Source organism: Mchenga conophoros, linkage group LG23, assembly GCF_057382185.1.
Source record: "Mchenga conophoros isolate Kocher_MC1m ecotype Shallow Benthic linkage group LG23, M_conophoros_male_GT1.1, whole genome shotgun sequence".
NCBI classification, from domain to species: Eukaryota; Metazoa; Chordata; class Actinopteri; order Cichliformes; family Cichlidae; genus Mchenga; species Mchenga conophoros.
The window spans coordinates 17,953,079-17,975,108 of record NC_140547.1 but is presented as its reverse complement, the minus strand read 5'-3'; the positions used below and the strand labels follow the sequence as shown (position 1 = coordinate 17,975,108).

Genomic DNA, 22,030 nt, shown 5'->3' with positions numbered 1-22,030 from the left:
TCTTAACTTCATGAGTCATTTTGTGTTTGGAATTGTTAGTAGAGTTAATTCTGCTTGTTTGTGTGATTTTGTATGTTTCTATTTGTTTCAGACTCCTTCACAATTTTCCAACTTAAGCAGTCAGTTTTCTTTTCCCAGGTTTGCTAACCCAAATTTTGATTTCCCACATTAAATAATTCCTATGTGTTCTCACCTAGTCTTCTCACTCTGTTGTCCTCTCACTCTGTTGTCCTCTCCCACTTCAACAGTCCAACAGCCGGCAGTTCTCCTTCAGCTTTGTCCTGTGTCCCACTGTCTCTTCTTGCCATTTTACTCCACAGGTGGCAAATGTCAAACTCCAACTGTTCAGTTCTCCTCAAACGTTTTCTTCACATGCACAGTGAAGTCACAGCCACTCTCACTATTGTCCTCTGCCACTTCAATAGTCCAATAGCAGGCAGTTTCTCCTTCAGCTTTGTCCTGTCCCTCTAGTGTCTGAAGTGCTGCCGCTGCCTTCTTGGGCAACTTCTTAGCAGCTGCTGCCGGTTTCTTGGCTTTGGCCGCGGCGGGCTTCTAGGCTTTGGCCGCGGCGGGCTTCTTGGCTTTGGCCGCGGCGGGCTTCTTGGCTTTGCTCTCAGTAGCCTTGTTCATCTTGAAGGATCTGGAGGCCCCGGTGCCCTTGGTCTGCACCAGAGTGCCCTTCGCCACCAGGCTCTTGATGGCGGTCTTGACACGGGCCTTGTTCTTGTCCACATCGTAGCCTCCGGCAGCCAGAGCCTTCTTGAGAGCGGCCACAGACAGGCCGTTGCGCTCCTTGGAAGCGGCCACGGCTTTCACAATCAGCTCGCCCACGCTGAGGCCGACCTTCTTGGGCTTGGAAGTCATCGTCTTCTTCTTCTTGGCCTGAACCTCGGCGCAGGGCGTGTTTATGATGGAGCCTTTCCCACCACAGCGCTGGCACGTTGAACGCATCATGAAGGGTCCATTTCTTTCATGTCGCTAGCCGCATGTGGCTTGCCCGAGTCACTCAGTCCTTTTTGAGCATTTCAACATGCTGCCGCCGCAGACCCTGGCCTCAGATCCAGCAAGTTTAGCGCGCTGATCTCCAAAAAAAGTCCCGAAGGCCAGAAAGACGTCAAATAAGTGTCTCGTGCTGAGAACTCAAACAAAAACTCCTCTTCACGCTGCCATCTTGCTCGCCCCTCCGTGAAATTCAACCAATCAGACAGGAAGATGGGTTTGCTTTCTTCTTCTGCTGCTGTTTATCCACATTGCTGCTGCTTGTTGGGACTTTTTTGCTCAGGACTTGATGCTGTCTCTTTATCATGTTATTGCTTTGGAGCTGCATTCCTTGTCTTCAGGGAGGGGTGAGAGCTTGCTTGCTTGTGAGGTTGAGAGACACATACACATTGCGCTTTAAATAAGTCAGCCAGAAACTTGGCCTGCATGTTTCCAATGATGTTAAACTATAACTTTCTTCCGACTGTTGCATGTGGAAAATTGATACAGGTCTGCTTTTCACCTGAAAGTGACAAACTAAAACATGTTCATTATTATCATCACTGCTTAATCAACACACATCTCTCTCTCTCTCTCTCTCTGTCTGTGTTTGTGTGAACAATCCTTTCTTAAAAGCAGAAAATGACATTGTAGTTGTTTTTCGGCTGATCAACACAAAACCTTTTTCCTATGATTATTTCTCTTCGTCTACAATGTAATTTGTCTCTTTTTCACTCTTTTTTTTTTTTCTTCACAATAGCTGGTGGTCTGCAAAATCACCGCTCTCACTCACAATCAGAGGCAATCACTTTTGCACAGTGCACAAAAACACTGTGATGTCAGACACATTCACACTCACTTTTTCATCTGCATAAATAAACCATATGGCTGGAGATATGTGCCATGGTGATCCATAAGCATGATCACCAGTTTATTTAATTATTTTTAATCCAACAAAACAAATAAACAAAAACATGATGCTGATGCTACACACACACACACGAGTCAAGGTGCAGAAAAACTGCTCATGGAAACGCTGCACACTCTCTGTTTCCCTCTCTTTGAGTAGTTCTCAGACAGCTCTTGATCTGATAATGTGTAGCTTGCTCATCAGCTCAAAAAACAAAAACAAAACTGCAACGCGACATCACACAGTAGTTGCATGCTCTGCCCACAGTGGCAAAGTCTTACACTTACATATTCAACACAGCTTCTCCATCATGTATTTTTAGATGTTTCATACAGGGTTGAGCATATTAGTTGTTTTCACAGGCGTGCTGTATATCTCAACAATGGCTCATAATAAGACGACCGTCTTCCACACAGGTCAAGTGCCTCTATGCACTTCATGAGTTTAAATATTTACCTATATCACTTCACCTCACATGTCATTGTACTGAATTTAAGCAACCACAAGTTTAATGTAGGTTACTTTTAACAACTATCCACCTCAATGGTTTGGCACACAGGCTGTTAACATTTTGTGTCAGGAAGGGGTGGGGGGAAAGCCACCCACCAGAGCACAGCTGCTGATGTGGGCTGGCCTTTTCCACACGCTCTTCAAGGCTGGTGTGTTTTCTGAAAACTTCTAACATTTGAATCTCTTCCATTTATAAGCCTGCGATTAACCGCACGGCTCAGGTCCGCGTGAAACCCGCGCGACCGCATTCGCGTGCACCCACGCAGCTGTGGAGCCTTCGCTCTCTCTCTTTTATACATAAATACTTTGTGCTGCCAGGAGCAAAGTCCAGCACAAACGTCTTTCTCCCTCTAACTCACTCTTGGTTGCTTAGAAACCCATGATAACAACAACAGTCGGTGTCACAGACCACATGTTCTGCTCCGCACACACCCACACAACAACAACAACAGCGACGACGACAACAACGAAAACAACACAAAATAGGCCTAATCCGGACTCACACCGGACCGCTCGGGACCCTGCCCCAGTCGTGGGACGCTCACCCACTCGCGCGACAAAACCCAATGAAGGGACGCTCGGGACACACACCCAGGGCGATTTCAAAACCGGACACACACCGGACGCTTGGGACCCTTGGGCGATTTAACCAAAACTTCTTTTTCGGGACACAAACCCAGTTATCGCTCCACAAAGCAGCGAACTTCTCAACGCCTCACACAGTGGCGGAGACTGCACAACGACACGGTTATAGAGTCGGCCTCTTTAAACTTACTTGGCATTGCTTAGAGTGTAATATCAGCCCGAATCCCGCCGACCGTCATTCATCGAGGAGAAAAGACAGACCGCAAATCCACAGGAACTTCCTGGCTGACGTCAGTCTTTCAGCGTGCCTCTCCTCCCCTCGGTGAATGCGATTCCAGGGCTCCGGCATCGAAGGACCAATTAATGATAGGTTTGTAGCATAAACCTATTCGCTGGAACGTTAAGACAATATAATTACACTGCAAGCAAGACGCAAGTAGGCAAACTTATTCATGGTACTCGTGCACGGGAGAGAACCAGACAAACGCCGTTCCTTCGCTTGACCCCAGTAGCTCTCGTCCGTCCTCCCGTAACACTGTCCTTTTATTGAGGTTACATGAATATGCATAGGTTCATTAACATACGACGTCCACATACAAACAAAGAGTACCTTGCCTGTGTGTGTGTGTGTGTGTGTGTGTGTTGCTGATCAAAGGGTCAAACATCCTTGGTCAGGAAGAGGGTAGACTAGACCCCCCCCCGGTGAGGAAGTCCAGCAGTTCATCTAAACAGAAAAGCACTTAGACTAGAACAGACGTAGCTACGTTAATCCTACCATAAAACAATTAAAGCAAGATGCGACCTCTTCCCGTGCTCCCAGGATGTAGGTGTGCATTCTAGTGTGGAATACACACCAAGCCTCTGTAGCCTGTTAAAGATCACACAACTTATCACTACACAATTGATTATACACCTCTAAGCATATATGGTTAAATATTTCTAAGCATAAATGACAATCAACAATACAAACTCTAACAAGAATCACTCGGGGGTGTTGATTCATTTAAACTAACATAATCATCCTGCTGCAACCAGGTTTCTGTAAGGCAGAGTAAATCGATTTGTTGATCAATTATTAAGTCATGTACTAACAGAGACTTGGAGGAGAGACACCTAATATTTAATAATCCACATTTCACTGTTTTACTCTTTGGTTCAGATGTGGATACTGTATTGTTCTTTCTTTGTAATTGTTTATGTTTAAGTTGTTTGTTGCTGGTTTTTAGTTTGTTTTTTGTCTTTTTGGGAGCTGACACAGTCTCTATGGAGATGGGTTTTTGGGGGGGTAGCAGGAGGAGAGAAGCTGCAGAGAGGCGTGTAAGACTGCAACTCTGCTTCCTGGTCCCAACTCTGGATAGTCATATTTTGGGGGGTTTACTAAATTTGTCCATATTTCTAGAAATGAGAGCTGCTCCATCCAAAGTGGGATGGATGCCGTCTCTCCTAACAAGACCAGGTTTCCTCCAGAAGGTTTGCCAATTATCTATGAAGCCCACATCGTTTCTGGGACACCACTCAGACAGCCAGCAATTTAAGGAGAACATGTGGCTAAACATGTCACTCCTGGTCTGATTGGGGAGGGGACCAGAGAAAACTACAGAGTCCGACATTGTTTTGGCAAAGTTGCACACCGATTCAATATTGATTTTAGTGACCTCCGATTGGCGTAACCGGGTGTCATTACTGCCGACGTGAATTATGATTTTACTGAATTTACGTTTACCCTTAGCCAGCAGTTTTAAATTTCCTTCATTGTCGCCTGCTCTGGCTTCTGGAAGACAATTGACTATGGTTGCCGGTGTCTCTGGCTTCACATGTCTGAGAACAGAATCACCAATTAACAGAGTTTGACCCCCGGCGGGTGTGTCGCCGAGTGGGGAAAAACGGTTAGACACATGAACGGGTTGGTGGTGTACCTGGGGCTTCTGTTTAGGACTATGCTTCCTCCTCACCGTCACCCAGCCACCCTCTTTCCCCAGCTGCTTGGGATCTGCCGGGGAACAGCTAGCGGGGCCTACGCTGTCTTCGGCTGCACCAGCTACAGGGGCCTGGCTAGCTATGGGTGAATGAAGGGTGCGAAGCCGAGTCTCCAATTCAGTAATCCTGGCCTCCAGAGCTGCAAATATGCTACATTTGTTACAGATATCATTATTGCTAAAGGAGGCCGAGGAGTAACTAAACATCTGACACAATGAGCAAGAAAGTGCAGGAGGGACAGGTGAAGTAGCCATGGTGCTAATGAGTCGGCTACGAGCTAGGCTAAGCTAGCGAAACAGTACAGAGACAGTGAGTGAATACTTTGGCTATAAATTAGGTAGTGAGTACAGAGAACGTGTGCTTCGGATGAAGCACGTGAAGATTATACTATGAAAGAAGAATGTATTTAAAAGTTGTTAATTAAATTGCTAAGCAAATAAGCTACTCAGAAACACCACTGTGTTTGAGCAGGAACAGGAAGTGATACTCTACCGCTGAGCGAGCGAACAACAAGTGACAGCGCCACCAAGAGTCAGTTGTTAGCCAGATAGTAAATTGTGGATTGCGGCTCTCCGTTCAAAAACAAACACGCAGACACACGCACGCACACACCAACAGCTTCAGTGGCTTACATTCTCATCTTCAAGTTTCTTGATCACATCTTCTTCAACTTTACGCTCTGTTAAAAATTCTCGCAGCCGAGTATCCATAGCTGACCTCTAAACCACATGAAAATGAAATTAGTATTTTTACACTCAGTTATAAATTTTATGTAGCAGATTTTTACATGATAGCCTACCTATAAAATCACTTTATATATGGCAAATCAGAATTTGATAATGATTGTTTTATTACTTAGATATTATCTATGGTAATGAGGAATGGAGCGATTGTCTACTTGGAGTTTAAGTAGTTCAGTATGAGCAATGACAACCTGCATCAATACAAAATCATTCCGATCACTGTATGCTTTATTAGTTCCCTTGGCAATGTGATACCCGCAGTGAGCTACTGTAACGGCAAGACTTCATCCAGTGATGCGTTGAAAGCTACGGCTCATTTAGCATGCATTACCTTAACAAGTGTGACTCACATGATGCTACTTTCAAAGGAGATGTTCAGCGAAAAAAAGAGGCAATTTTAAGATGCTTTCTATCTAAAACTGTTATTATTGTCCAGACCAGATTAGTTGCACCAGCTAGTATGGTGATGTGGCCAGGGTAAAAGAGAGACACAGAGAACTAAGGTTTTATGTTGAACATACCTCGTTTATTAGTAGCCTTCAGCCTTGCTCTACTTTGAAAGTGTGCTGCGGGGCCGCCACACGTCCTACAGTTAAAAATGAGTTTACGGCTACATATTAGCACAACAAAACAACGTGTAGTAACAACATGAGGATACAACATTTGAAACGTCAGCAGATACCATTTAGAACATAGTAACAAAGATAGGTCTCAATAAATAACTGCCGAATTGCGGGATAACAATATGAAATAAATATAAAATACACTCACCTTAAGGACATCACCAACAGCAAGGACTCCGTACTATGGCTGACGCAGGTTCTAGTGAATGTGCCCTGGGATGATATATATATATATCATCAAGTGTTTCGTGGCCACAAATAAGTATTTTGTGGGCACATTATACCTATTTCGTGGCCACAAATGAGTATTTCGTGGGCACGTTATACCTATTTCACTGGTTGGCAGAGAGTTGGTGTCGTAAACCACCGCCTCTGTTCAAAGATGGTCGCTCACAGTGGACATAGATGGCTTCTTTCACTCCTCTTTCAAACCATCTGTCCTCTCTGTCCAAAATGTGAACATTGGCATCCTCGAAAGAGTGTCCTTTATCATTAAGATGCAGATGGACAGCTGAGTCTTGTCCTGTGGAGGTGGCTCTTCTATGTTGTGCCATGTGCTTGTGAAGTGTCTGTTTGGTCTCTCCAATGTAGAGGTCTGGGCATTCCTCGCTGCACTGTACTGGCTGCACTGGCTTCTTTAAGAGGAGTGAAAGGAGCCATCTATGTCCACTGTGAGCGACCATCTTTGAACAGAGGCGGTGGTTTACGACACCAACTCTCTGCCATCTATAATCCAGTTTTGAGATCCCTTCCCAGACGCCTTAACGCCCACTCACATCCTGGGCCATCTGATCTCAGGAATTCGCATGATAAGGTGGGGCCAGGTTTCATAATGAACTCACCCGAAACTCTGGCTGATTGGGACCCACACCCAGTTTCACACCTTGGCTCAGGCGATTAGAGGATCATCAGGGGGTCCTTTTGTCCATCTGTGGGGGGATACTCCCACTAGGTTTATATCTGGGACTCTCCACCATTTGATCTTAGAACTGAAGAAGCTTCTCGGATGAGAGGTGAAACGTCTTCAAGTAACTTAAAGAAGTCCAGACGCTTTTCTTTCCAATCTCCTTTGACTACGATGACCTGGATGACTGAGAACCTTCACAGACAACCAGCCTATTGCATTTTTTTCAGTGTAGAACCACCGACCTTCTGGTTAGTGGCTGACCTGCTCTGCCACCTGAGCTACAGCCACCCCATTCACGCCAATGGACATTTCTTTTTCTTTCTTTTTTTTTTTTTTATAGAGATGGGGGATGACATAGCCTGGCAATACTTCCAGGAAGTTAGCAGCAGACTCTAGCCATGAAGGTATAGCAGCACAAAAGTATGAGATGCACTTTTAAATGGAAAGTTTTTAAAGAACTATATGTTATCAACACAGAGAAATCAGAATGAGATTCTGATTCTCTAAATAGATTATAGAGTTATTCACCCATCAGTAGAATTTTGACATGCTAAAAGAAAACATAATCTTAACCAGGAACAACAATATAAATTACTTTATATTTCTTATTTCATGTGACATTATGAAATCAGAAGAAAATATATGTTTTACTGGACTGAGTGAAATATTATGAACATTATGAAGTTGTCTGCTCTGCGTAAACGTATTTATCCAGTGATATATATGACCTGCTGTGTTATAGGATGTAGGATTATAACGGCACAAAAATTAAAGATAAAGCTTCTACTTATGTAAAACATGGCTATAAATAAATATTCAAGCATAGCTGATAAGTTTCATTAACAGTTTTGAGTCTTTGTGCCATGCTGACAGTTAACATCTGTGTTACATCACAGCTCAGCTGATGGCAGAGGACTCAAAGTGAGACTAAAAACATAGGGTCAATTTAAAATTAGACACCATCTTTGAATATATAATCACCCAAGATTAAATGGGGAACTATACTAAATACTTTTTATGCTTTATTTAGCTGTGTTAACAAAACTAATCCTGTTTCTTTATTACACACACTGATAGGAACCAATGACAGACTTTATATAACATCAATTAATTGATTTAAGAAGGCTAATAAAAACATAAAAATCAGTTTAATGTCTCGATACATTTACCTGTCTAGTTTAAGATGACTTTTGGTCTGAATTATTGTCATATTATTGTTTGACAACTTAAGGAAGAAGAATTGACAACACTGTTCCTTGAATATTTTACTTATATTTACACAAAAGATTATGCTACATGCACTGAGGTAAAAACTATTGCAGATCAATACATTTATTAACTAGTAATGACTAAAAAACACAGCTCTGTCTCCCTATGCTCACATATTCCAGATGTCCTTGATGTCTACATAAACCACATGACTATCCCGCTTTCTGGTGTTTACTACTCTAAACACAGCGTTTTAATCTGTCATTGAATTCATGTTTGAATTTAATTATAACCCCACTGTACTGCTGAGTTCAGCCACTTTCAGTAATCTGAAAGACAGAGTGTTTTCCTTCGTAAGGACCACATTATATTATTATTGTATTACTCTCTTTTAGTTTTAACATAATTTTATCTGTAATTTTTTTTAAAAAATGTGGACCATTTATTTATTTGCAGATGGTGGCCTGTATATTTCTTTCATAGCGGAGGATTTGTGGGCTGAGAGTGTTAATCTGAGGCCTGTGCATCCTATTAATAAACAACCACCGGATTTGTTTCCAGCTCAGACTGTTTCTGGCATAGAGACAGTCTGAGCCTGCACAAACCACCTGTTCAGACTCATCTGAACATTTTATAGCAGCTGGAGAGTTTTCATAGAGGGATAAGTCTAATTGTCCTATAAAGTTCAATTGTTTAAAGGATTTTGGAGACGTTCAACTTATAGATGCGTGCTTGTTTAAATGTCCACCAAATAACCTGCCGGATTCAGCTCGAGGAGCCCACAAACAATGGAACTGGTTCACTATTACTCAAACTTTTAATTGTTGTTGTTTCAACACTATAAGGTTAATCTTGTGGTTTTACTTGGAGCATGATTATGGACACACTGTGACCAAGTTGGAGTCCACTTCCATGGCAAAATGGATCCAAAACAGATAAGGATCACAGAAAACAAATTTTTAAAAAACCCCAAAACTGACATCCTGTAGTTCATCTTCTCACCAGCAGAGGGTGATAAAACATCTGAAGACTTGGTGATATCAGAACTGTACATATTGATCTGATCAGTATGGAAGTTAATGCTTCTTTGACTGGATCAGTTTTTAAAGGAGCTATTTTTATAGTACAACAGAAACATGAGAGATGCTGAATGTCTTTAATGATTTATACACTGAGTAATGGTGGATGTCCACTTATTCAGTCATGGAGCATCCAAACAGCCTGTCTGTTCTCAGGCTTTGACAACAAATTAAAGCAAAAAACATTAAAATGTGCTCTTAATATGAAAATCTGCTTCTGTTGAGAGCTTCCTTCCTGTCCTGCTTCCATCACAGTTTCCAAAAATGAGTGGAACAGTAAAAGCAGTAAAAGGTTGGAAAAATCACATTAAGAGAAATCAAACATTTGGATTCATTTTAAAAAGCTCAGACTTGTTGAAAATACAGAGGAGCTGGTTGTGAACTGAGCTTCAAAGAAACACAACATACTGGTTGTGGTGGAGGTGTGGTTCCTGGCTCAGCTGCAGGGGAGGAGTGGTGCAGTGAGCTGAACAGGGCGGTGCCGCGGAGGCAGGTGAGAACACAGCGTGTGGCATTTGGACTGATGACGGTCTTTTCCCTTCTTAGTGAGGCAGGAGACGAGAGAAGAGAGATAAAAAAAAAAAGCTGGCCAGAGTGTGTGGTAAATAAACTTGATATGTGTGAGCACAACCATTGTGTGTGGGGAGTCCATTCAACACTGTGATACTCACTGTGAAGCTTTAAGGGGAAAAAATACAGGGAAAAAAACACGTGGATCCTGGAATAATCGTAGCTTCCATCGTTAAAAGACTGAAGAAGAAGTTTGCAAGGAATCATTTAGAACAGTTTAAAACATCAACTGATTGAACCCATGAATCTGAAAATGTGTTCCTGAGTGAGAGAGACAGACATGTACAGACTGAACTATCTGTTCAACAGTCAGAGTGTTTCTCTAACAGGAGGACACTCTTTACATTCAACTCAGCACAAAGACACTGAGGAACCACGGTAGTAGGAAAATCCCAACAAATCATCCATGAGCCCTACGCCAAACCCAGGATAAAGAGTTTCAGTGAATGTGGTGTTGAAGGTGTGGAGGTGGATCAGAGTGTCAGAGGAGACTCTGTAAAAGGACAGAGTGCCAGCAGGACAGTCCACATACACTGCTACTCTGTTAGAGGGGGAGGAAGAGGAGGAGGAGGAAGAGGAGGAGATGGCTGGTATTTGGCTTTTATTGTGCCAGAAAGAAAGAGGACCATCATCTGTGCACTTCAGACTCCAGGACTGATCATTCCATCCAAACACACAATCATTAACCTTTCCTTTCTTTCTGATTCCTCTGTAACTCACTGATATCCAAACCTTTCCACTCCACTCAACCTCCCAGTAACAGCGACCAGTCAGACCATCTCTACAAAGCAGCTGAGGACACCGGTCAATAAATCTGTCCATATGATTAGGATATGATTGAACCTTTTCCAACACATATGTCACCTTCCTGTTGTCGTCAGACAGTCTGAGGTTTTTATTTACTGTGTTTGTGTCAACTGTGAGTTGACAGGAATCTGATGGAGAGAACAAACACAATCCAGCTGCAGTTATTGATCCATCATCTGTTTATTGATTGACACTTTGATGATGACTCCTGACATCAGAGATGTGAATCAGTGATGTGACAGTTTGAAGATGGTTGAATGTGTGCTGCTTTGTTTTCATGAATGACATTAAAAGCACACTTACACTTCCTCAGACCTGGTGTCAACCATCGGACTCCAGCAGGCTCCACCCTGAAAGAAGGAGGGGAGTCAGACCAGCACAGTCTCTTTCAGCATGCACACATGGAGATTACATGTTATCATGTTATCGCTATGGCTGAAACTGCTGATCATTTGGACTGATCCTGGCTCTGTCAGTTTTTTGAATCAGTTGTTGGATTGGTTGTCACAGCAATACATTTATATACAGTGGGGCAAAAAAGTATTTAGTCAGCCACCGATTGTGCAAGTTCCTCCACCTAAAATGATGACAGAGGTCAGTAATTTGCACCAGAGGTACACTTCAACTGTGAGAGACAGAATGTGAAAAAAAATCCATGAATTCACATGGTAGGATTTGTAAAGAATTTATTCCTAAATCAGGGTGGAAAATAAGTATTTGGTCAATAACAAAAATACAACTCAATACTTTGTAACATAACCTTTGTTGGCAATAACAGAGGTCAAACGTTTACTATAGGTCTTTACCAGGTTTGCACACACAGTAGCTGGTATTTTGGCCCATTCCTCCATGCAGATCTTCTCGAGAGCAGTGATGTTTTGGGGCTGTCGCCGAGCAACACGGACTTTCAACTCCCGCCACAGATTTTCTATGGGGTTGAGGTCTGGAGACTGGCTAGGCCACTCCAGGACTTTCAAATGCTTCTTACGGAGCCACTCCTTTGTTGCCCGGGCGGTGTGTTTTGGATCATTGTCATGTTGGAAGACCCAGCCTCGTTTCATCTTCAAAGTTCTCACTGATGGAAGGAGGTTTTGGCTCAAAATCTCACGATACATGGCCCCATTCATTCTGTCCTTAACACGGATCAGTCGTCCTGTCCCCTTGGCAGAAAAACAGCCCCATAGCATGATGTTTCCACCCCCATGCTTCACAGTAGGTATGGTGTTCTTGGGATGCAACTCAGTATTCTTCGTCTTCCAAACACGACGAGTTGAGTTTATACCAAAAAGTTCTACTTTGGTTTCATCTGACCACATGACATTCTCCCAATCCTCTGCTGTATCATCCATGTGCTCTCTGGCAAACTTCAGACGGGCCTGGACATGCACTGGCTTCAGCAGCGGAACACGTCTGGCACTGCGGGATTTGATTCCCTGCCGTTGTAGTGTGTTACTGATGGTGACCTTTGTTACTTTGGTCCCCGCTCTCTGCAGGTCATTCACCAGGTCCCCCCGTGTGGTTCTGGGATCTTTGCTCACCGTTCTCATGATCATTTTGACCCCACGGGATGAGATCTTGCGTGGAGCCCCAGATCGTGGGAGATTATCAGTGGTCTTGTATGTCTTCCATTTTCTGATGATTGCTCCCACAGTTGATTTTTTCACACCAAGCTCCTTGCCTATTGTAGATTCACTCTTCCCAGTCTGGTGCAGGTCTACAATACTTTTCCTGGTGTCCTTCAAAAGCTCTTTGGTCTTGGCCATGGCGGAGTTTGGAGTCTGACTGTTTGAGGCTGTGGACAGGTGTCTTTTATACAGATGATGAGTTCAAACAGGTGCCATTCATACAGGTAACGAGTGGGGGACAGAAAAGCGTCTTACAGAAGACGTTACAGGTCTGTGAGAGCCAGAGATTTTCCATGTTTGAGGTGACCAAATACTTATTTTCCACCCTAATTTACGAATAAATTCTTTACAAATCCTACCATGTGAATTCATGGATATTTTTTTTTCACATTCTGTCTCTCACAGTTGAAGTGTACCTCTGGTGCAAATTACTGAACTCTGTCATCATTTTAAGTGGGGGAACTTGCACAATCGGTGGCTGACTAAATACTTTTTTGCCCCACTGTAGTGAAATCATGGCTCCACCATTTTACTAATTGGTGTATTGATAATAAGAAGAGTGCTTCAAGTGAAGAGAATATCAATGATTCTCTTCATGAGCCCTTGTTTTATATTAGGAGGTTTTCTTTGGGAGAGAGAGTGGTTTCTTTCTGATATATATTCTATGAAATTATTGTAAAACAGCTGTCTGACATCATTTTAAAAACTTCTAAATTCTACCGTAAACCCATCAATTTCTGCTGTTTTCACTTTAGACACAGAGAGCTGTGTCATTGTTCATCTCAGAGTCACACAAACAGTCAAGAAACAAAGTGTTTTCAGCTCTTCCTCCTCTATCAGGCATTCTTTACATACCTGAGAGTGCCCAGTCTCCATTGTGGATGCTTCAGTCCAGCTGAAAGCATCTTCATTCCTGAGTCTCCTGGATGATTGTAGCTCAGATCCAACTCCTTCAAATGAGAGGGGTTAGAGCTCAGAGCTGAAGCCAGAGAAGTACAGCCTTCCTCTGTGATCAAACAGCCTGACAGCCTGTGAACACACAAAACAGCAATCAATCTATGAACTGCTCCCTGAATGTTTTATTTTTAAATATTGAGATACAATGTCATCCATAAGCCACAAACCACAAGAGATGAAAACAGCAGCCTAAAATTGATTTATAAAGCAAAATCCTACAATATTAACCCTCCTGCCATCCTTTAAAAAACTCACACCCATCACCCTAGGGACCATTCTCAGCCACGCCATAAAAAGACCATATATCCATATTTTATTCCACTTTAAATTAGCCAACCTTGTAAAACTACTTCTCCCTGAAATATTCATGTAAAGTTTTAATTATATTTTCGTTGTTTTAACCCTTCAAATCCCAGTGTTATTACATGAGCGCCCTGTGTTATAAGCCCCAAAAACCAAAAAACGAAACTAAATATTTCCACAAAAAACCAGTTGAAGTAATATGTGATTGTCATTATAAGTAGGCCTTTAGATGGACCAAAGATTGGCACCAACATACATTTTGACCTGCCATTATTTTTTTTGCATTTTTTTTGCAATTTAAAAATTAAAACTTCAAGGCCCTGAGTCTTGATTGACATCCAAGAAAAGAAGAAAAAATAAAATCATATGATGATAATTTGGGGTTGAAAAATAGCGTTTATAATGGAAGTCAATGGGCAGAAAATGGTCCCCAGGGTGATGGGTGTGGGGATTTCTGCTGCTCAGCCATTTTAGGCTGATTTAAGGAATTCACACTGGAATATTAACATTGACAGGTAAAAACTATCCTGTGGCAAGTTTGGTTATATTCCACTGAACACAGTGGAAATGGCAGCCATTTAACACATAGCAGTGGCACAAAAAGGTCCCAAGAAGGCAGGAAGGTTAAGCATTGAATTTCAACATTTACTTAGTCCCCTGTGAGCAGCACTTGATGACAGTGAAGAACACCCTTTAGGACGTGACTTTCAACAGAACCAGACTGAGGGACGGGCAGCTATCTGCTTTGACCAGTTGTAGAGTAATTAGAAAGGAGAAAAGAAAGAAAAAAGTCTTGAGAGATCAAAAATAACAAACAGGACAAAACACAAGCTACAGGAGAGGACAAAGTTATTTCTAGTTTAGTATCAACAATTTCAAGATTCACAGTGTTACTGTAATGTTGATTTAATGTCATCCAAAGGAAGTATCTGGTGAGACGCCATGTTTCTAAGATTTTCATCGCTGAGGACAATAATCTCTGTTATATATGCTATATTTAGAACCAGCACATGAGAGGTCATCAAGGTGTTTATGTCCTTAAGACATCCCTGCAGTTTAATTAACTGGTGTGTGGCATTTGGCTCAGTGGATATAAAAAGTTGGGTATCATCCCCAAAGCAATGAAAATGTATGCTATAAATTAAAACGAACTGGCTCCAGTATGCAACCCTGTGGAACGACATACTTTCACAGGGTTCAAACCATTTCTGTTAATACCAATGATGTATTCTATGTGTCTGTAGTAAAATGTAATGATCAAGGGCACTTAATGCTGCACTTTGGTATAGCAAGACAAACACAGTAAAGGGGCGATCGTGGCTCAAGAGTTGGGAGTTCGCCTTGTAATCGGAAGGTTGCCGGTTTGAGCCCCGGCTTGGACAGTCTCTGTCGTTGTGTCCTTGGGCAAGACACTTCACCCATTGCCTACTGGTGGTGGTCAGAGGGCCCGGTGGCGCCAGTGTCCGGCAGCCTCGCCTCTGTCAGTGCGCCCCAGGGTGGCTGTGGCTACAATGTAGCTTGCCATCACCAGTGTGTGAATGTGTGCGTGAATGGGTGGATGACTGGATATGTAAAGCGCTTTGGGGTCCTTAGGGACTAGTAAAGCGCTATATAAATACAGGCCATTTACCATTTACCATTATTATCTGAGGCCATAAGAAGATGTCATGTGCTGTGGGAGTGTCTGGTCAGGTGTGGTCCAGGTTCCTGTTGTCCGTCCCCTGGGGTGGAGTTGGCAAGCTCATCACCTGCTTCCAATTTCCAGGGCTCCACCTAGAGGGTTTTTAAGCTAGCACTGCCTGCCACTCCTCGCCAGTTCGTCCTGGTAAACTTGGCCTCCTCTGTGCTTGGACTCTGTGTGCCTGGATCATGGGTTAATGTGTTCTCGTCTCCTGTGTTCTCCAGATTCATCACCCGTCGTACTCATCAGCAGCGCTGGTTCTGTTTCGATCCCGTTCTCCAGTCTGCCTAGAACCCTAGGACCACACACTCACCTTCTCCTCAGCCTGCCCTCCAGCCCGTACTTTAACTTCCCTGGACACCTTGGAACCTGGACCAGCTTCCCCACACTCTCAACCATCCCTGGGACGCTCCCACGGCAACCCCTTCCCCGCCTAATAGCCGGTGTTTTCAAGTAAGCACAAGACTCTCCACTAGTACCACTCACTTCTGCCCTTTAATTGAATCCCATTCAGTAAAACCCTTCTCCTGTGTTTGCAGAAGTTCCCGCCCGTGTTCTCCTTGTGTTCAACATCCGTTTCTCCGCCCTCGGGCCTCCCTCAGTTCCTGCGAATGATTTCTGTTAGACCCAGTCTTGTTTAAGTTCCTTTTCCTTTCAATAAATTGTACATAGTTCGAGCAATTGAGTCTGCTCTTGAGTCCACTGCATCCTTATTTGTGACAGAACGAACTGGCCAATAATGGACTCAGCGGACCCAATTCGCGCCGTCATAAATAACAGGGCGCGGTGTTAGGACGGCATGAACAGACATTGACGTCCCTAGTGGACCAGTGTAACACTATTAGTGAAAAGCAAGAGGAAATACTCACCAGGCTTTCAGAAATCAGTCAGCCGAATCCGCCCGTTCCCCCCCAGTCAGCCGGGACTGTCGCCTGCACCCACTATGATAGAATCAGTTTATCGGGGCATTTCCTCCCCTCCACCTGAGCCTTTCCACGGAGAGTTGGGTCAGTGTGGGGGCTTCCTTTTTCAGTGTTTGTTGTTCTTCAGTCGCATGCCACACGCTTTCCCAAATGATGCTGCCAAGATTTCCCATTTTGTAGGGTTGCTAAGGGGTAAGGCGCTCGCGTGGGCTGAGGCGTTTTTGTCTTCTCACCCGATTGCCTCATGCTCCTATGAGGAATTCCTCGAGGAATTTAAGGCTACATTCGCTCACCCGATTTCTGAGGGTACTGCAGCTAAGAGGCTGTTGGGACTCTGTCAGGGGAAACGCAGTGTTGCGGAATATTCGATTGAGTTCCGCACCGCCGCTGTAGAAACGGGGTTGGCCAGACGCCGCGCTGCGGGGTATTTTTCTAGTGTCCCTTAGCGAACAGATGAAAGATCAGCTAGCTGTACACGACGAGCCGGCCACGTTCAAAGCACTCGCCTCTCTCGCTCTCAGGATTGATAATCGACTGAGGGAAAGAGACGCTGAGAGACGTTCCAAGCCCTCTCCGTCTCTGTTTCGGCCCGCGACCATTTCCACGTTACCCCCGCCACTTCTGGTAACAACATCCGCCCGTCCTCGCGCTCCTTCCCCAGAGCCTATGCAGATCGGCCGCTCACGGCTCACTCCTGAGGAGCAGGAACGGCGTTTCCGAGCCGCAGAGTGTTTTCTACTGCGGAGGAAGCGGCCATCGCATCGCATCTGCCTGGTCCGGCCAAAAGGCGTGGCCCGCCGGTAAGTCCGGGGTTAAGGGTGGGCAGTGTTTTCAAAGGAGATAATGTCACGGCTGGGGGCAGTCGTGTGGTGTATTTAAAAAAGGATCCAAAATGCAGGTACTGGCTGGGGTGCGAGTGAGTGTTTATTTACAGCGGTGAGAAGGTGACAAAACAGGAAGAGCAGAGCGGGGAGTAAAGAAACCTAAACTGGGAAAACTAACGAACAAAACTTAAACCAGACACTCACGGGAGGAGGAGCAAAATGCACAAAGAGAGATGGCAGAGAGACGCAGAACAAGTACGGGGTAACATAGAATAATGCAGACTGACATGGAATTAAACAGACGACGCAACAGAGAGCACAGGAAAACACAGGGCTTAAATACACGGGGAGTAATCAGGGAATGGGCCACAGAAGGGAGACACAGCTGGGCACAATTAGGCTAACGAGACAGGGGAGAGGTAAAACTGAACACACTGACATGAGACATGAACTTTCAGAATAAAACAGGAAACTAACAGACACAGAGAACCAGACAGGACACTGAACTTGACAGGCAGACTCATGAGCAGACACAATAACACCATGGACAGACAGAGAGAACACAGGCAGGCATGAAACAAAAACACTAACACATAGCAAACCTAAACAAAAGACAAAACAGAATAACCGAGAACAAAGAATAATATAAAGAAACACAAAACACCGAGTCCTCAGACTCAGGACCATGACAGATAAACCCCGTTTTTTGCTGTCAGTTTCTTTGATAGCTAGTACTAAGGCTCATTCTTTTCATGCTCTCGTGGACTCTGGGTCAGAGCAAAATTTAATAGACACTGAGGTGGCTAAATCTTTGAACTTGCCCATCACTCTGCTCGAGCCTCCAATTCCAGCCTCTGCTGGCAGGCAATCATCAGGAAAATATAACCCTCTTTACCACTTCTTCCCTTGACGTGCCAGTAATCCTCGGTTTTCCGTGGATGCAGAAGCATAATCCACACATCGACTGGACAGGGAAAAGAGTACCAAGTTGGAGTTTGTTTTGACTTGCCAACTTGCCCTCGGAGGCTTCTAATTCTCCTCCATTGGTTGTTTCCACTCCTGACCTTACCGCTGTCAGAATCAGAATCAGAATCAGAATGGGTTTATTGCCAGATGTTGAGGTTTACAACATTAGGAAATTGCTCCTGAATATCATGATCTACAAGAGGTGTTTAGTAAAGACAGAGCTCAGTCGCTGCACCCTCATCGACCTTATGATTGCGCCATTGACCTCCTTCCTGGTGCTCCTTTGCCCTCCAACCGCCTTTATAACCTGTCCTGTCCTGAGAGGGGGGCTATGGAGAAGTACATCCGGGAATCGCTAGCAGCCGGTCTCATTCGTCCTTCCTCCTCGCCAGTGGCCGCAGGTTTCTTTTTCGTTTCTAAGAAAGATAAGTCGCTCCAGCCGTGCATAGATTACAGAGGACTTAATGAGATCACAATAAAGAACAAATACCCCCTGCCTTTGATCAATTCAGCTTTCGAACCCCTTCATGGTGCTACTATCTTCTCCAAACTGGACTTGAGAAATGCATAACACCTCATCCGCATAAGGGAGGGAGACGAATGGAAGACTGCTTTCAACACTCCCCTGGGGCATTTTGAATATCTGGTAATGCCATTTGGCCTCTCTAAAGCCCCTGCAGTCTTTCAAGCACTTGTGAATGACGTGCTCAGAGATTTCCTGAATGTTTTTGTTTTTGTTTACCTGGATGACATTTTGATTTTTTTCAAAGTCTCTCGAAGAACATCAGGTCCATGTCCGAAGCGTACTGCAGCGACTATTGGAGAACCGTCTCTATGTAAAGGCCAAGACATGCGAATTCCACACCTCGTCTGTCTCATTTCTGGGCTACCTACTGGCGGGAGGGCAGGTGAAGACGGACCCTGTAAAGATCAAGGCAGTGGTGGAGTGGCCCATCCTTGATTCACGCAGACAGCTACAACAGTTCCTTAGTTTCGCAAATTTTTACAGGCGCTTTGTCAGAAACTACAGCCAGGTAGCTGCACCTCTCACTCGCCTCACTTCCTCAAAGATTCCCTTCATTTGGTCCCCCGAGACTCACTCAGCCTTCACCACGCTCAAACAGCTCTTCACATCAGCTCCCATTCTAATCCATCCTGACACAAGTAAGTAGTTCATAGTGGAGGTTGACGCTTCAAATGTGGGGTGGGGGCTGTGCTGTCACAAAGGTCTGGTCCACATGGTAAGCTCCAGCCCTATGCCTATTTTTCTCGATGCCTTTCTCCTGCCGAACAGAATTATGACGTGGGGGATAGAGAGCTTCTAGCCATTAAATTATCTTTAGAGGAGTGGCGCCACTGGCTGGAGGGAACTAAACATCCGTTTATAACTTGGACAGATCACAAGAATCTAACTTATCTCAAATACGCAAAAAGACTGAACTCTCGCCAGGCTCGGTGGTCTCTCGTCTTTACCCGATTTAACTTTGACATTTCCTATCGCCCAGATTCCAGGAATCTCAAACCTGATGCTCTGTCCCGCCAGTACTCCTCGGACTCAGAACCCCGGGGCCCTGAGCTCATTCTCCCTTCCACCTGCAGAATTGGCTCCCTCGCCTGGGATGTGGAGGAGGCCATACGCCAGGGTCTACGAGGTGAACCCGATCCAGGAATTGGCCCACCCGGTCGGCGTTTTGTTCCTCCTGCCGCCCGGTCAGCTGTGATCCACTGGATCCACACAGCAAGGTTCACTTGCCACCCGGGAGTGAGTAGAACTACAGCACTATTGAAGAGGTATTTCTGGTGGCATTCCATGGACAAGGATGTAAAGGATTATGTGGCAGCCTGTTCCGTTTGTGCCCGTAGTAAGACCTCCAATCGGCACCCGTCTAGCTTACTCGAACCACTGAGTACCCCACATAGTCCCTGGTCTTATATTGCATTGGATTTTGTTGCCGGCCTCCCAGCTTCCTCAGGGAAGACGGTGATCCTGTCCATAGTCGATCGGTTCTCCAAAGCGGCCCATTTCATAGCCCTAGAAAAGTTATCAACAGCTACTGAGACCACCCAGATTCTTACAGACCATGTGTTCCGACTTCATGGCATACCCTCGGAAATTGTTTCTGACAGGGGGCCCCAGTTTATCTCCCAAGTGTGGAGAACCTTTTGTTCGGCCCTAGGTGCCAAGGTTACCTTGGGTGGAATACGCCCATAATTCTCTCACATCCTCGGCGACAGGTTTGTCACCCTTTGAAGCCTCACTAGGTTATCAGCCACCGTTGTTCCCAGAGAATGAGACAGAACTGGCCGTTCCTTCTGTCCAGCACCACCTTCGACGCTGCCGGCCGGTGTGGCAGAAGGTTCGACAGGCTGACTGTCGACCGCCAACGGGACTATGCGGATCGCCACCGCTCTGTTGCCCCAGCTTATCAACCTGGACAAAGGGTTTGGCTCTGTGCTAAGGACATTCCCTTAAGGTCGCTTTCTCGGAAATTGGCACCCCGTTACATTGGCCCCTACGAGATTGCTGCTGTCATCAGTCCCTCGGCAGTCCGACTCAGGCTTCCGGCTTCCTGGCGCATCCACCCGATGTTTCATGTCTCTCAGGTCAAACCGGTCCGTAGCAGTCCTCTGTGCCCACCGTCCGTTCCCCCGCCCCCCGCCCAGCTCATTGACGGTCACCCGGCCTACTCGGTCAGGAGGATCGTTGACGTGCGCCGCCGCGGTCGTGGTGCCCAATACCTGGTGGACTGGGAGGGTTACGGCCCTGAAGAGCATTCTTGGGTTCCCCGGTCACTCATCCTGGACCCGTCCCTGATTTCTGACTTTCACACCTCCCTTCGCAGGGCCCAGTCCGGATGGTCGCCGGGAGGCAACCCTTGAGGAGGGGATACTGTCATATGCAGTGGGAGTGTCTGGTCAGGTGTGGTCCAGGTTCCTGTTGTCCGTCCCCTGGGGTGGAGTTGGCCAGCTCATCACCTGCTTCCAATTTCTGGGGCTCCATCTAGAGGGTTTTTAAGCCAGCACTGCCTGCCACTCCTCGCCAGTTCGTCCTGCTACCACCCGTGGTAAACTTGGCCTCCTCTGTGCTCGGACTCTGTGTGCCTGGATCGTGGGTTAATGTGTTCTCCGTCTCCTGTGTTCTCCAGATTCATCACCCGTCGTACTCATCAGCAGCGCTGGTTCTGTTTCGATCCCGTTCTCCAGTCTGCCTAGAACCCTAGGACCACACACTCACCTTCTCCTCAGCCTGCCCTCAGCCTGAAGTGCCAGTGAGTAGTGAGGCCATTTTCTAGGGCTCTGGTGGTGTTTGTTACGAAATAAATATATTCTTAGTGCTTATTTTCTGATTGTATTGTTTTATGTATTTTAATAATAGAGGCCTTTATAGACCAAGGCCAGATGTGAGAAAGAACTAGGTCAGAGGGTGACAGGTCACCTAGCAACAGAGGCTTTTGTAAGGGGAAGTTAAGAAACAGGAAGTTTAGTGCAGAGCTGCAGAGGCATATTAATAAAGTACAGGAAACCAGACAGAAAAAGCGGAACTAAGTAACACACACACACACACATTAGTCAGACCAGAAGGAGTTGTTTTGATCGAAACTGTGTGTCTGTGTGTGACGTATAGCAGAACTATATGTGTATTTTAGCTTGCAATGTTTTCAGAACCGTGGGTGCGTGCCGGGACAGGAAAAGAAAAAAAAAACTCAAGTTTCCTGTCTGACTGCATGAGTGAAGCTAGGTATAGGACAATTAAATAAAGTCTATGACTAAGTGCAGTAGTGCAGATCTGGAGAAGAAATTTAGTTATTTATTTATAATTTAGTAATGATACATTGTTATAAAGTGTTTAGAA

At 45.0% G+C, this 22,030-nt stretch overlaps 1 protein-coding gene and 1 pseudogene across 1 annotated transcript in view; both read right to left on the bottom strand.

Annotated features, from left to right (window-relative positions):
• Positions 1-368: 368 nt before the first annotated feature.
• Positions 369-2,877, bottom strand: LOC146546961 (histone H1 pseudogene; annotated as a pseudogene).
• A 5,555-nt stretch (positions 2,878-8,432) lies between these two features.
• LOC146546960 (uncharacterized) overlaps positions 8,433-22,030 on the bottom strand; it is a 34,379-nt gene continuing 20,781 nt past the window's right edge. Inside the window, exons 12-14 of the mRNA XM_085265358.1 lie at positions 13,379-13,552; positions 11,202-11,248; positions 8,433-11,026 (exon numbers count right to left, since the gene is read on the bottom strand). Of these exons, the coding sequence (XP_085121484.1) occupies positions 10,443-11,026; positions 11,202-11,248; positions 13,379-13,552 (805 nt within the window). The 3' untranslated portion in view covers positions 8,433-10,442. The remainder of the gene's footprint in view (positions 11,027-11,201; positions 11,249-13,378; positions 13,553-22,030) is intronic.